At 37.1% G+C, this 16,376-nt stretch overlaps 1 protein-coding gene and 1 pseudogene across 2 annotated transcripts in view; one reads left to right on the plus strand and one right to left on the minus strand.

Annotated features, from left to right (window-relative positions):
• LOC109086114 (translocating chain-associated membrane protein 1-like) overlaps positions 1–11,739 on the minus strand; it is a 15,363-nt gene extending 3,624 nt beyond the window's left edge. The window contains exons 1-10 of one of the 2 annotated variants that reach the window (XM_042712528.1): positions 11,491–11,739; positions 10,585–10,651; positions 9,039–9,163; positions 8,302–8,418; positions 8,165–8,223; positions 7,490–7,574; positions 7,301–7,371; positions 6,051–6,155; positions 5,745–5,888; positions 2,151–2,308 (exon numbers count right to left, since the gene is read on the minus strand). In XM_042712528.1, coding sequence (XP_042568462.1) covers positions 2,151–2,308; positions 5,745–5,888; positions 6,051–6,155; positions 7,301–7,371; positions 7,490–7,574; positions 8,165–8,223; positions 8,302–8,418; positions 9,039–9,163; positions 10,585–10,651; positions 11,491–11,610 — 1,051 coding nt within the window. In that variant the 5' untranslated portion in view covers positions 11,611–11,739. The remainder of the gene's footprint in view (positions 1–2,150; positions 2,309–5,744; positions 5,889–6,050; positions 6,156–7,300; positions 7,372–7,489; positions 7,575–8,164; positions 8,224–8,301; positions 8,419–9,038; positions 9,164–10,584; positions 10,652–11,490) is intronic. The other variant, XM_042712529.1, reaches the window with a different exon arrangement.
• Positions 11,740–12,534: 795 nt separating this feature from the next.
• Positions 12,535–14,398, plus strand: LOC122135057 (annotated as a pseudogene).
• The last annotated feature ends 1,978 nt before the right edge of the window (positions 14,399–16,376 follow it).

Consider the following 16,376-nt stretch of genomic DNA (forward strand, 5'->3'; position numbering starts at 1 on the left):
CTCGCAAACCCTGCTTTAAATTCTCAAGCTCATTATAGCAGGATTGATTCTGATTGGCTGTCAATGTTTTTATCGTTCATCAGCTGGAAAAAATCGTTCTGAAAGTGATTCCAACGATATCGTTTCTCTGTGCCTTTATCGTCATAGCTGCTGTGTGGACATTTTTTTTTTTATACTGAGAACGATTTTTAGAACTACAGTACAGGTCAAAAGTTTGGAAACATTACTATTTTTAATGTTTTTGAAAGAAGTTTCTTCTGCTCATCAAGCCTGCATTTATTTGATCAAAAATACAGAAAAAAATGTAATATTGTGATATATTATTACAACTTAAAATAATCGTTTTTAAATTTATTATACTTTAAATTATTTATTTCTGTGATGCAAAGCTGAATTTTTAGGATCATTATCACATGATCCTTTAGAAATCATTCTAATATGATGATTCATTATCAAAGTTGGAAACAGTTCTGCTGCTTAATATTTTTTCAGAACATGTGATACTTTTTTAGGATACTTTGATGAATAAAAAGTATATATAAAAAAAGAAGCTATGTTTTTAAAATATAAATATTTTGTAATAACAATATACACTACTGGTCAGTAATTTGGGGTCAGTAATTTTTTTTCTTTCTTTTTTTAAATAAAATCGATACTTTTATTCAGCAAGGATGTGTTAAATTGATAAAAAGTGATAGTAAAGAAAATATATTATTAGAATATATATTATTAGAATTTTTTATTTTTTTTGAATAAATGCAGTTCTTTTTAACCTTTTATTCATCAAATATATTAGACAGCAGAACTGTTTCCAACACTCATAATAAATCAGAATATTAGAATGATTTCTAAATGATCATGTGATAGACTGGATGTTACATGTGACACTGAAGGCTGGAGTAATGATGCTGAAAATTCAGCTTTGCATCACAGGAATAAATTATTTTTTTTTTAAAGTATATTCAAATAGAAAACTATTATTTTAAGTTGTAATAATATTTTCACAATATTACAGTTTTTTCTGTATTTTTGATCAAATAAATGCAGGCTTGATGAGCAAGAAGAGACTTCTTTCAAAAACATTAAAAATAGTAATGTTTCCAAACTTTTGACCTGTACTGTATGTGTTTATCGCTATCTTTATAGTTATCGTACTTGGTGTGAATAGGCCTTTAGAGTTTTAGAGAGCCAACTACACAATAATTAATTACCTTACCCTTGCAATTTAGATGCAATTTAGGCACCACTACTCAGGACTTCCTCAGTCATGAAATCAGTCCACTTATATGCCACAGTGATGTTTACGCTCAGTTTTTCTCCCTTCTGGCTTCAGTCCCTGTCTGCTTCCTGAGACATACAGGTTCTGATTCTCTTGTTGGTAAAGCAGGATAGTAAGTGTTTTCCATTCTCTAACCGTATGAGGATGCTCTTCAATGTTTAAATCTGCAGATCAAGTCGTTGTACCATAGTGAAATACACTAACAATCTGCAATCTACATAATTAAAACACTTCTAGAATATTATTATGAGTAGTTCTTAATCTCGTGTGAGTGTACACCATTCAGACTCTTCACAAAATCTATTTATTTCTTAATGTGGAAAACGTTTTAAATTAGCACCAAACTACTGAATGCACCTTTAACACCACAAGCATGGGACTTGTGCAAGTTACTTTAAGAGCCTGTAAAAAACATTCTTAACTAGACAAACTCTACATATGAAACTAACAATTAGTTCCATTCATCTACCAAAGATAAAATGTGTGCTTCATATCCTACAGTTGTTAATATTATGTATATTCAGCCGTCTCTCTTCACTTCTGCATCAAGCGTGGTTTCGTTTTATAAAAATCTTAACATCTTAATTTTCGTTAGTTCCATGCATGCAGAAACTGAACATCATGGTCCAGAGTGCTGACGTTTCATCATTCAGCGAGTCACTGTGAACAAAGTGCCAAGTGCTGTTGTTTTAAACGAGTCTACCAACTAATAGGAAATGTTCCAGGAACATGTCACTCATGAAGATGGTATTTTTAGTGCAACACTTGTGAATAGGCAATCTGAAGTGTATTGTCTAATTGTGAACAAAAGAAAGATAAACATGGGTCTTATTATAATCTACATACAAAATGACTTTCAGGAAAGTCTCACCTCGTGAGTCCTTCTTGCTGGGTCTGCTTTTTGGGCTGACAGCTTTCTTCTTGCTGGCCTGGATTTGAGATTGTTCTCTCCACTTCTTCAGCTGGAAATTGATGAATTTCCACATCATCCAGGCCTGCGTCAGGCAGATGGCTGACAGGCATGTCACCCTAAAAGAGTCATCATTCACAAATTTAGCCTCAGAATATCTCAAATTTGATTCCTACCCTCACTGTTAGTTGCTATCTTGGGATGGGAGAGCTGTCTCAGTCACATCAGCTAACCCTTGGATCCCTCAGGGTTCTGTGTTTGGCCCTCTCTAATTCTTGACATACACAACCACACAGCAGTGTTAATTTCGTTAACGAAGACGAAAAATATTCATTAACAAAAAAATTTTCTGTAACTAAGACGAGACGTTGACGAGCTAAAAATAGTATCTGATAATGAAATTATGATGAAATGTATGCCGCATCTTCGTTAACTAGACAAGACTGGACAATAATGTTATTTGAGGACTACCGGACATTCAAAATGCATCCTATAGGCTATTGTCCTTCAAAATGTGCGTCCCTGTCATTGGATTGCGATCGGATAAGGGCCGTTTGCATATCTAGTCAGTATAGCAGCCGCAGTGGATGGATAGACTAATAAAACGCGAACTAGCGATCTGAAACAATAGCCTCAGCACCCGAAGGGGTATGGATAAGGTAACCACACATCCCGTTTTTCCCGGGAGTCACAATTCGTTGTCGATTAACTTAAAGTTAGTTAAGGCGGGATAGGTGGAATCGTGCGGATAGAAGTGTTCTCTCTCGCGCACGCTCCACTTCCTCAGTTCTCATATACAGCGCGCGATCAGCTCTCAGCGCTCAAATACACACACAGCAGTCCAAATGTTTATCGTGTAGAGCATCTCACGTAAATACAGTAGGTTATGGATTAAGTGAACGTGAACAGGTGGGTGAAAACTGAACGTGTGTCAGTATTTCATGCATGCATTCCGTCTTAAAAGGACAGCATTCCAAATTAAATACCTATCTGTCATTAATGTTAACCAACAAAAGATGTTAAATGTATACATGTTAAGTAAAACCTACTGTATCTGAAAAATCAGTTTAATTTGTATCTTTATTGTATTTGTCTTATTGTGCTTCTTTAAAAAAAATATATATATATAATAATTATAATAAAATGTAATTTTATTTAATTGTAATAATAATAAATATATATATATATTTATATATATATATATATATATATATATATATATATATAATATTTTTATAAGTTGCTCCTTTTTCGCTACTGTTAAAGGCATTGTTCAACTAAAGGCATAGTTGAGAATTGTCATAATTTATTCAAGTTTTTCCAAATTCAGTCCTTGATTCAAATTTCTCATAAGCTTAATTGATTTGGTCTAAAGAGAGAAGAATTAATGATTATTTTAGTTTAAAGACTATATAAAAATAGCTATCAAAATAAATTTTGGTAACTACAGTTTGGCTAAAACTATTGACTAAAAGTAATGACTAAAAGTTGACAAAAATGCAATGACTTTTCATTGACTAAAACTAGACTAAAACTATGAAAGACTCAAATGACTAAAATGTGACTAAGACTATTAAGCATTTTCGTCAAGATAAAGACTAAGACTAAATCAAAAATGCCTGCCAAAATTAACACTGCCACACAGAGACTAGTCTTTCAGCCACATGGCTTTCCCAGCTTGCTATGCTAATAACTTGAATCTCTTACTGCTGTTTAAGCCTGAAGACCCCAGAATACAAATACAATTCTTGTGGAAATGTGAGACATGGATAATAGAAAACCCCATTCACTCTGCTCATAATCCTGCCAGAAGGTCACCACTAGGGATGTTATTGTTAAGGTTTTAACAGCATTACTACTCTGATCAATACTGTTATGTGATCCGGTACTGTAAAGCCCAAAGTATACTTCACTTTCAACGTGTTTGCAAGGTTATGCCTACAGTGCACATGACGTGAATTTCGTCATCAGAAGAGTACACGTGTACTGTATGTGCACCTCCCCATATTTTTAACTGTGCATTCAATGCACATGCATCTCTCACGTGCACTTTGAATTGTTTTTGCTTAGTTGTCCACAAGGTGTCAACACTGAACCAGGCTGTTGTTTCACTGTCGGAAAAGAAATGGAGGAGACAGAACAAGACCAACAAACTACTGAAGGTGGGAAAAACAGTAAGCTCTGACGAGAGCATGTGTGAGAGCATTAAAAAAGGTTCGCAACTCTATTTTAAATGAGTCAAATGAAGTATACTTTGAAAAGCTGTACGTTTAACTGTGTGCATATGTATGTATTTGCATAAAAAAAAAAGGATACCTTGGGCTTAACAGTCGCTGTAGAAATCAAATAATTTAATAGTTGAGGACGAATCAGCTCAACACGAGAGCCAACTCAAACGTAAAAAAACGTCATCATATTTGAAAGAAGAGTGGCTTGATTAAGTGCTGGAAATAGCAGATGATGAGCACAGAACGGTGAAACCATGAGACATTTACAGTCACTCACAGCTGCAGTAGTGTGCAAACTCTACTACTACTCACGTAACCTCCCTGAGATGAAGGAAAAAGATACTTCTTTTTCAATTTTTAATAATTTATTGTTATTTTTTATAATAATTTTTATTTTTTTATTTTTGTTTTATTATTTTCATATGGTTTAATTTTTATTATTTTTTTTTTGTAGTTTATTATGTTTTTTTTATGATTGTTTTATGATTTTTTTTTTTTTATACCTAAGTAATGTTGTCCAGTGACTTGCATTATTTAATTTATTTGTAAGGCTGCTTTATGTTTAATTTATGTTGAAGTGTTTAATGGCTTTTTTGTAATCAGGCTCTCAAAAATTATATAAAAATTTGGATTTAGATTTATCGGCCAATATATCGGTTATCGGCTTTCATATATAAAGAATTATCGGTTATATTTTAGTTTGGATTTTTATTATCGGTGCATCCCTAATTCACATTATTTTATAAGCCTAATAAATAATTGACCTCAAAAAGGGAATTCATGAGCAATAACAGCTTCATTTTTTCATATTAGCTATACTATATTATTATTATAAAGAATTGAACTGTTCTGTGTGATTTTTATTTTTTATTTTAAATGATTTTTAATAGTATTTCTTGGTAACACATAAGTTTTCTCAGGTATCCTAAAATGTGTATCATTTAGTTACATCAAGGGGCAAATCAAATATAAACAGCACATTAAAGTTAAAAGTTAAAGCTCTGGAATACTTTGGTATTCTTTTTATATAAAGAATGTTTTTGGTCAGGTGGCCAAAATTTCCACCCAATAGAGAACATTTTTGCTCAGCAAGAAAAACAAATTAGCGGGAACATTGCTGACCACTAAGGTCATGCAGATTCCCAGTACATAGCATCAGGAAGACCAGACCACGCTGCCTGACCTTTACTGGCCAGCTCTGGACTACTGTCCTCTCCTGTCATTATAGTCTGTTTTGGATGAATCGCTTGTATTGTATCTGTCTACTAAACAAATAAAAGTAAATATCACAGAGCAGGCAAGCATGTGGGAAATCCAGCTGACTTACCTGACAGTCAGCACATTAAAGTTTCCTTCTGCTAAAGAGAATCCCTGATTATCTGTGCGGGACAGGCCGAAACCAAACGTCAGGACAGAAACGGTGAGCGTCAGGAGCCGTGTGATGACAAACAGCAGAGCCCAGAGTGTGAACCTACGAGACAAACACAGGCCAGGCCTCTTAACAACAGTCTGAACGATCCAAAAATCATCTCAGAAGCAGGCGGACATTATATAAAATTACATGACTATATGGCAAGAACTATGTGGAAATAAGCAGAATGATGAGAGGGCTCAAAACCGGACGTGAACGAACCCTTTCTGCTTGTTTTCATCACTGAAGTAGAAGAGTCGTGAGGCGTGGAAGAGCAGCTCTACCAGATAATGTGGCACCAGAAGAACCAGACCCAGACGATGGAGACTGAGAGAAGACACACGAGTCAGATTCACTGCTCAATAATTCAAACATACATGTCCACAAACTGGTTCTTATGAATTAACCACTCATCCAGCATGTGCTGTAAAAACAGAATCATATTTTCATATTCTGTGCTGTGGTTAGCTCACAGTAGTGACAGAAATTAAATTCCACTACGATGCAACATTTGCTCCCTTAAAATGATTTCCAAAAGATTTTCACCATTATAATGTTTTTATTTTTTATAACCCTATTAGGTGTAAGCATCATCTCATCAAATTCTTGCCTTGCAGTAATAATAATAATGAGCTGAAGTACAATTCTGATGAATTTACACATCCGTTTAATACTCCTCAAAGGTGACTTGAACACATTTACACTATTTAATGAGTTTTTTATTCTTTAATGATGAAATTACTAAAATAAAGTTATATTTTAATATGAAATTAATACCGCCAATAGGTGGTGGCAAGTCACTTTCTTAATGAGTCGTGACACTGAGTTATTCATTCAAATGATTTGTTCAAATGGGTGATTCATTCGGTCATCGAATCATTCATGAAACTGATTTGTTCAAAACACAGATTCATTCATGTGCTCACAGATACAAAACAGTCCTGCTGCGATTTCACTGGGAAATTTTCATTGACCAAATAAAGCAAAAAACAGGCCAAATAAAAAAAAAAAATATTGTGTCTAAAAATGTATTTCAAAATCTTATCTTAGTTTTATAAAATCAGTTCACAATCGTGCTGATATACCGGAAAAACATCAGTCTTGTTTGTGTGATATTGCTTTATCATTTGATATAAATATAAGAAAAATCTCATTGCTTGCACAAGCTTAAAACCACAATTATGATAATATTGTAGACGATACATCTCGCAGTTGGAGACTTGATCTTGGGGAAGTCTAAATAAACATGTCCTTGGTCTGGGTCCAATTTTGACTTTCCTTTTTGAGATCTGCACAGCTACTTAGCCTAGATGACTAGAAAGTGTCTACACATTTGAAATAAATGCTGAATAAAAAACAAATCACCATTTCATTTGAAAAGGACTTTTCTTGAACTAGCAGCTTTGGGCCTTGGGGTCTATCTCTAGTCTCATCGTAAAAGCAAATTCACCCTGAAATAAGAAAACACTCACTTGAGGACATAGGCACCAGTGATGTGAAATATATAAAGGCAAATGTAGTACAGTTGGCGTGGAATATCCTCCTAAACACAGAAATAAACACAATTTCAATTTAACAATCTACCACAACAGCCACGTTGTATTAGAATCCATTTCTGTCAGGCTCAACTATCAGTACATATTGCACAAACTAAGCCTCACCTTTCGTACTTTCTGAAAATAGAGTTCAGGAAGAGCATGGAACCAGTAGGCAATCTGACAGATATAGAAAAACTTCACCTGGAAACTGAAAGACAGAAAGAGGGTTGTAGATTAGCACGTCAGCCTCATAACGTGTCAAACGCTTACAAATACTAATACAGACAGGTTACAATTTCAGCAATTTGATTTGGGATTTGTGTTTTTTGATAGTTTAATTACAGACATTTAAGATCCTACAGTAATTAAAAATGGACAATGACGTGTGCAATATATTAAACGTTTACTTCATTACAACAGCACTAAGGATCTGTCAGACGAGTCTCTTGGCGAATCATGCATGAGAAGATTCATTAAAAGATTCAGGTCAATCCCTTCATATCACAATACGTTTGCATATCTACTAATAAATCTGGTGAGAGTGCAGGGAATTAAATAATGCCGTACAATTTAAAAGAAAAGGATCTTCGCTGTAACAATCTGATGTGGTGTTGAAGCACTAATGTTACGAGATCGCTCAGACAAGCAAGGGGTAGTGATCTGAAGAAGCACATAAGCAAAACTACTGAATTTAGGCACACAACTGATGATTCCTCAAATCTGAGATGTGCTTTACTTTGATTAGCGATTAGACACAAATTATTTTTCTATAAAGGGTTGTTAGAACTTCACACTCACGCCATGTGGATATGAGGATAACCTTCCCAAAGAAAAGTCGGGTTTGTCACAAACTCCTCCTGTTGATTAAAAAACAGTCCTTTAATCTGTGTACAGATGAGAGAACAGCTGTGAGGCATCCTGTACAGATCTCTTACATTGGTGAGGATGCTGCAGCCCCAAATGAAGGAGAACGAGTAGAAGGTGGCCAGCTGTCCCGACTCATTGAACTTGCTGTGTTTGGTTTTGGACAAATGAAGCCGACGATTGATTTTCTGTGGAAACACAACCAGGTCACTGAACACGAAGGGCAATGTGAAGAAACCATTCAAGTTAGCTTCGAGTATCATCACTGATAAAACTGTCTGACACAGGCTGACAAAAAATAAAACAATAATTTACCACAAAATACATAAGATTTTGAAAGCATTCATCAAGGCTGCATTTATTTGATCAGAAATACAGAAAAATAAAAAATAAATATTGTGAAATACTGGTTTTCTATTTTAATATACTTAATATTATTCATATTTACTCCAGTCTTCAGTGTCAGTGAAATCATTCTAACATGCTGATTTATTATCATCGCTGGAAGCTGTTGTGCAGCTTAATATTTTTTTTAAGAAACTGTGATACTTTTATCAGGATTCTTTGACAAATTAAAAGTAAAAAAAACAGCATTTATTTGAAATAGAACTCTTTTGTAAAAATATACACTAGCATTTAAAATTCTCTCTTTTTTTTGAAAGAAGTTAATACTTTTAATCAGCAAAGATGTATTGTAATTGATGGAAAGTCATAGTAAAAGACATATTATTAGAAAAGATTTCAGAATGTCCCAAATAGCATGTGAACAGAAGGAAGTGTGAGCTTCACATGCTCAATCTTTACTTACATCCAGTATGTACTCTTGAATCAGGGCATGAAGGATTATGGCAATGAGCAGGTAAAAGAAGACCGTCGCCATGTCCTTGGGACCGTATGTGTAGTAGCTGACGGGCTCAGGCTTGTCCTCTGCATCTGAACAAACCCAGGAAGCCAAAATGATTTCAGCTCCACATTATGCACTCATTAGGGGTCCGAGCGGAGTGGCTCATTTAGAAACACTTTCCACTAATTGCCTCAACTGGAGAATTTGCGAGAGCTGTGATGTCCCGACATTTCATCTCATTTCCACAACTGATGAGGCCAGCTGGGATAAGCGGTGAAATGTCACGAGTGCCAGAAAAACACATTCAGTTGAGCAGAACAACAAGACGTGTCTGTAGACACCCCTCACAAAAATCACTTCATTCATTACATTTCTCCACAAATAAAGCCACTTCAATTATCAGTTCTAACCCAAATGCCTGAAATACATCAGTAAAATTGGTGTGGCAGGTTTTGTCAAATTCAGGCTCAATGGAGTGCTGTGACCAATGTAGTAAGCTATCGATACAATTTATACAATAATATATGCAAATTATATTAGTCAAAAAAACCTATTTTAGCAGTGAGTAATTTTAAATGCGAATGGCCACACAACCCAAATTTGATCTGGCCGTGCATTAGATGAGTGAATTTACTCTTTCACTTATATCACTAGAATCTAAATCATCGTTTGCACAGAAGCTTGCCATTCATTTTTACAGGAAAACTGTTCAGCCACGTCGGTTTTATGGAAGATCAACTAAACTTGAGGCTACGTCTACACGACAACAGTGTAGTCAAAAACTGAAAAGTTTTTCCCTTGCGTTTTTGAAAAGTTTCACGTATACACGACAACGTTTTCAAAACGGTCCGCGTTTACACATATCAGCGAAAACGTCCAAGAACGCTGTATTACGTATGCCAGGCCAGTAGTTGTCGCTGTCACCTTGTTAGTAAACAGTACCTGTAGGGAAGTGAGGATTATATGTTGTATATGATGCGTCTCTGCTGTAGGTTGTAATATTGGTGAAGTAAACCCACACTTTGCTGAAGAAGTGTTAGCAAACTCTGGAGCAACAACAACAGTACCATATACTCCGCCACTGTTGTGTTGTGTATGTTTGTTCGCACTTGCCTTTAAAATCAACACATACTGTGCATGTATACACACCTAACACGTATTACGCATGTGCATGACGTCATTGTTTTCAAAGATTCACGTTTTGGGTGTTTGCACTGAAACGATTACGGTGCCGCTTTCAAAAACTTGCACTTTGAAGCCCGTTTTTTAAAAAAATTAGCGTTTTCAGTCCCCAAAACGCCGTTATCATGTAAACAAGCAGGAAAAAAAGCATAAAAAGTTTCCTGTTTTTGGCTAAAAAAAAAAAATGTTGTCGTGTAAACGGCCCCCTGAGTCTATCATTTAAAACTGGCAATTGCGGTCATATTTATGTCAGCTCGGACCCCAATGACTGCAGCTTGCAGTTTTATTTTAGTTATGTATCAGTATCTTTGAAAGATCCAGATCGTACCCGTATCCAGGGTTTCTGTGACATTATACTGGACTGTGATGAACATGATTGCAAATTTTGCTGTCATCTGCAATAAAAACATAATTAAATTAATACATACAAGCACACACAAACATATTGCAAAGGTGTTACAAAAAGCACAAGTTTACCAGCCCCACATCAAACACTTCCAGTCGTTCTGGGTCGAAGTGCAGTGACACCAGAACAGATCAGAGATCAGAGTGTGAGAATGATAAGAATCAAAACACCTCCAGATCATTTTATGATAAAGCTTTTCCACGTCAGGTTTACACGCAGACCATTATCAGAGCATAGTTCTGTCCGTGTGAAGTCAGATCATGTGAACAAGCCGTTTTATGCTTTCATTATTACATTCAGCATGTTGAGTGCTGTTTAACGAATATATTAAAATAACACTTGTCTTGTTACAGGCAATTAAATGAAGGGATTTTATTAAGATTACGTTACAATTCGTCTTCTTATGCTACACGGACACCATGGTTTTAGGACAGAAGTGGGTGTCTATGTGGCATAATGCAACAGACTGCACTGATGCATAACATCATGTGATGATTATGTTATTATATGAGTGTAAGAGTCAGAAATGACCTATAATGTGACGATCATGTTATTATTTCTGTATAAAAGTAACAAAAAATCCTGAAATGTGATGAACATGTTACTACTTGAGAATAATTTCCAATAACCTCAAATCTGACCCATGTGATATGTCATAAAAATCAAGCACGATTATGTTATCACAGGAGTGTAACAGTAAACACCTCAAACACGATGGTCATGTTCTATCATACAGATCTAATAGTAACATGATGTCATGTTAAGAGCTCTGTAGTAAACATGAGCTCAGGCTGATGATGATGATGTGATGATATATGAAATATTCACCTCAAACATGAGCCCCAGCAGGACGATCATGGCCACACACGACACCATATCCGCGTGATTCTGGATCACAAACTCGTGGCTCAGCACGGGCGGACTCTTGCTCTTCTTTCGGAAGCCCATCGCTCTTCTGTCCCAGGGAACAACTCTCCTGATCAGCGCAGATCTCGGGGAAATTCACTCTAGTCTGTCATGAACGCGCCGCTGCTGCGCTCACACCCGCGTATGACGAGTGCCGGAAGCTGTGAAGCGCCCCACGAGGAGCGCAGCTGCCGCAGTAAAAGAATACAACATTTCTTTCTTTCTTTAGAAAACAGCAGTTGAATACAATTCTAATACGTTTTCCTTTTTTTTTTTTTTTCTGTGGGATTTTGTTAGACGTATATGACGAGAGAGAGAGAGAGAGAGAGTGTGTGAGAGAGAGATAGAGAGAGAGAGAGAGAGAGAGAGAGACGCGTTTAATGGGCTCCCCACATCACAGGATTATTAAAAATAAATAACATTAATAAATTGTCTCTAAATACCTAAATTATAAAATTTGTCATTGTATGTTGATGTATGTTGTTGAACTGTACCGTAGGGCTTTTATTTTGGTTTCGGTTCGACTAAACCGGAAGTTTCTTTCTTGATTCACACATGGCCTTTACGTAAAATTTTTGGCTTGTGACTGAGCGCGGTCCTTTAGGTAAGATCAGTTTAACGTTTCGCACCTATTTTACGATGTATACAAACAACCTATTTTATGATATATAACGTATATATATATATATATACACACCCGTTTTGCTGTTGGTAGTTGTTTGTTTATATTATTCTCTGAAAACAGATTTTTCTAGCTTAATCGTACAGTGCCTTACTTTAATATCTTATTAATATAACGCAAGTCTTTTATATTGTATTTAATGAAACGCACAACTTTCTAGAGCTGATAAAACGATCTTGTGACATACACAGCTGATAATTGTTATTACCGGTCATTTTGATGGGATTCCAGGCACATTTACTGTGGTAATAATGTAACATATTTGTGACACCTGTTTTAAACAGATATGGCGGGAACAGATATGGACCCTGAGGTGGCTCGGGGCTTGTTTGAAGAAGGAGCCACGCTTGTTTTACTCGGTGTTCCTGAGGGAACAGAGTTGGGACTTGACTACAAAACCTGGACTTTGGGACCCCGGTTCCGTGGGGTGAAGATGATTCCTCCAGGACTGCACTTCCTCCACTACTGCGCCACTAACTCCAGTGGAGCCTGTGGTGAAATTGGCCCCAAAACAGGCCTGTTTCTGTCCCTGAAACCTCGGGAGGTGCTCGTAGCTCACTGGAACAAGAGAGAAGAGGATCTGGAGTTCTCACAGGATCCGGAGGAGGCCGAGCGCATACGGGCCAGCCTCAGAGAAACTGGACGGCTATCTGGGCCCCTATCCCTACGACACTCTCCGCAAGTGGGTTTCCCTGACCGACAGACTGAGTCAGGAGGTAGCCATCGCTCTGCAGCCCCTCAGCGGGAGGGTGTGCGCCTTCAGCGACGTCATCCAGAGCTGAGGCTGACCCACACTAGAGACCTGGAGGAGCAGAACCTGCCCCGCAACGATCGGGAGTGTCAGAGCATGAAGGAGGGGCTGGAACAGGCTGCCACGGATGAAACTGAGGGAAGGCACGGAGCTGCGCTTTTCCAGCATTCCCCAACAGGCGTATCCTCCGGGGATCGACGCCTGCTCAGATCACCCAGTATAGTCTGGACTGGAGTTACGCTCTAAAACTGCGTGCTTGAGAGCCATTATAAAGAGCAGCCGCTCAATGTACTGGGTGAGCACTGCGAGCTGTTCAGTTTACTAACCAAACCTCCTGTTTAGACGTCCTGTTAGAAGCCCATAAATGTAATTGTATTTACATCCAGTTATGTGGGTTGTGGTCTTGTAATATTATGCATTGTCATTGGTTTTTAATGAGACAAGGGAATGTTTCTTCAGGATATCTAGTTGTAATTTGTGCACTAAAATATTGAATGATGAAACGTCTCCATGATCGTAGGAGAGCTGCAGTTTGCCTTCGTGTGTTTCCTGGTGGGGAATGTGTACGAGGCCTTCGAGCACTGGAAAAGCCTGCTGGCTCTGCTGTGCCGCTCCGAGGAGGCCATGAAGGAGAGGAAGGAGCTGTATCTGGGCCTCATCGCTGTCCTCTACCATCAGCTGGGAGAAATCCCCCCGGACTTCTTTGTGGACATCGTGTCGCAGAACAACTTCCTCACCTCCACACTTCAGGTGCAGTTCACACAGTTTTCCCCTCTCTAATCCCTGATCTTTCTAAACAGGAGCATAATGAATGTTACGGCAATAATAGTGAATAATGATAGATTTGAAAGAGATCCAGTGATATCCAGCCTCCTTAAGCCTCGTGTCCAGGTCGAGTAAAGCTCTGAGGTGCTGCTGGAGTTACTGTAAACTCATCTGCAGCTCTTTTCATTGCTTGATGTTTCATGTAGAAATACATCACAGTATGGAATAAGAATGGGTTGAAAGGCTGGATTGAAGCGTGTGATCAAAGATTGGTCTTTGTCAATCAACATGTATATTTCATTGTTATGCATTTACCAAATTGTGTGGGAGTTTGTTAGTGTAAGTGTTGTTTTTAATATCTTTTCTTTCTGTCGGTGCATTCCAGGACTTCTTCCAGTTTGCCAGCAGTCCCGGAGTCGACAGCACGTTACGGAAAAAGAGCAGAGAAGACTTAGGAGACTTTAAAGTCCATCTGACCAAAAAGTTTCGTTGGGACTTTTTGATGCAGATCTTGATGAATGTGCTCCAGTGGTGGTGGAGCTTCCAGAGGGGGGTCACGGTGGACTGATGCTGCTTCACATGATCCACGCCGTTTGAAACGGCAGGCTTTATATTGTTTTCACATGAAGATAATCATCATCTCTTTTCAAACTCATTCATCAGATACTCCTGCATCTGGATATTTTTCTGTCACTTCCTGAAGAAATATTGAAGTTCAGTTGTATTAATTAAAGCTTATTATTTCACTGGGTCATTCTTTGGGTTTTTGTGACTCTGAATATGAGCACTAGAGGGCAGGCCTGTACACGTGTAAGTCCTTCTCTTTAGAGCTTCTGTTTGGCTGCATGTGTGACTGACTTTGCAATATCATCAGCACGAGAAACAGAGTTCAACCTGCTACTGCTTTCAAAGCTAACCTATTTATTACAGGTGTTTCCCAAGACAAACATCACTATTAATAATGCTCACAGAAGTATTAAATGTCAACATGAACTCGAATCCTAAATTTGAAGCTTCAGTTTTACGATAGTTGGGAATTGCTGATTTCATGATTTTTATTAGTTTGCCTTAACCTAACATTTTCTTGGCATCAGTTTGCAGCAATTATGTTTTTAATTCTTCGCGTTGATTTCAGTCAGGTTTTCTGTTTGTTTAACTGAGTCGTGTGATAGTTTTTTCATCTTCAGTAAGCAGGAGGCTGTCCATCACACTGAGCTTTTCACTCCATTCAGGGTTTTTATCAATGGAGCTGCCAAAGCAAACACAGACCCCTCTTTTCCATCACAATCCCACCAAATGCAAACAGTCCAAAAAAAAAAAAAAAGTTACCGGACTATATATCCTACTCTACAATTGTCAGTAGATTTATTTCAAAGCACTGAAACTTGAACATCAATACTGACATTGTGTTATGCAGTTTACAGTAGAATATTTGCATTTTAATAGTTCATTAATCAAAGATGGCTGTCTTTGGAGTGCACTACACTTCACACTGTGCAGGTGTGACTTTGCTCCTGTAGTTCTAGCTGTTTCATCCACGCAGGTTAGTCAGATGATGTCTGTGCACTGGTATTTTATTGAAATTAGTGGCAAAATTTTTCATGTAGGACAGTCACATTTTTGCTCAGTGCTCGGTTTTTGACATTTGCAATCAAATCAGTATGATTTGATAAAAAGTAAATATTTATCATTGTTATGCCATCTACATTTATTTTACAACTATACTGTCAAACAGATGCCAGCTGCATAAACATAGCCACTACATTAAGACTGTGGCTTAAGAACTAGTTTGACCAGCTAGCAGTTAGCCAAGAGGTTATCCTGACAGTCTATTCTGATTCAGATTGGGCCGATCAAACGTTTTCTAACTGACTTCAGAAAGTTATGACCAGTCTTGAATTAAAACAAACTAGTCTAAGCAGTCTATGCAGCCGAACCCAGTTGTCAGTGTTTCATTTGATCTCATTTAATGTTTTTGTTTTCCTTTTATTTCCTAAAGAACTTTATTAGACAAAGTTAATACATAAATCAATTATTCAGTGAATCTGTGAACTAGTTAAAGGTTCACGGATCATTAGTCAGCTTATGCACTGAATCACTCGAGTGGTAAACTATACACAATGCAAACACAAACTACAAAACACTCCGGAAAAAGTGCTATATTTACCTACAGTCAATTTAACAAAGATCAAGAAATAAATCCTTTTGTTTATCATTGATGAAGATCTTTATTAAGATCGATGACTGAAACTGGATGTGCAGTGAATGACTCAGGTAAGGGATTTTCCCAACAGAACAGTCTTACTTCAGCCTGAAACTATTTTTAATGTTTTTTGTTAATGAAAGATAAATACGCTATGAAGTTGGCTCAAATGTAGCCACCTTCTGCCATTTAGCTTGTAGTGTTATTAGCTGTTTGAAAAAATTGACATTTTTACTAGCTACATCACTTTTAGGTTATATTTCTGCACAAATTCATTTCAGCATAATCCAACCCCTTTCCTGAAGGCCACACAGCACATTTTGGTTGTCTCCCATAACTAGTAGTATAATATAATATACTATAGCTGAATATGGACTCTGTGAGAACTTGAACTAATTCAAAGTCTT

This window comes from Cyprinus carpio, chromosome A23 (genome assembly GCF_018340385.1).
Source record: "Cyprinus carpio isolate SPL01 chromosome A23, ASM1834038v1, whole genome shotgun sequence".
In the NCBI taxonomy this organism is placed as follows: domain Eukaryota; kingdom Metazoa; phylum Chordata; class Actinopteri; order Cypriniformes; family Cyprinidae; genus Cyprinus; species Cyprinus carpio.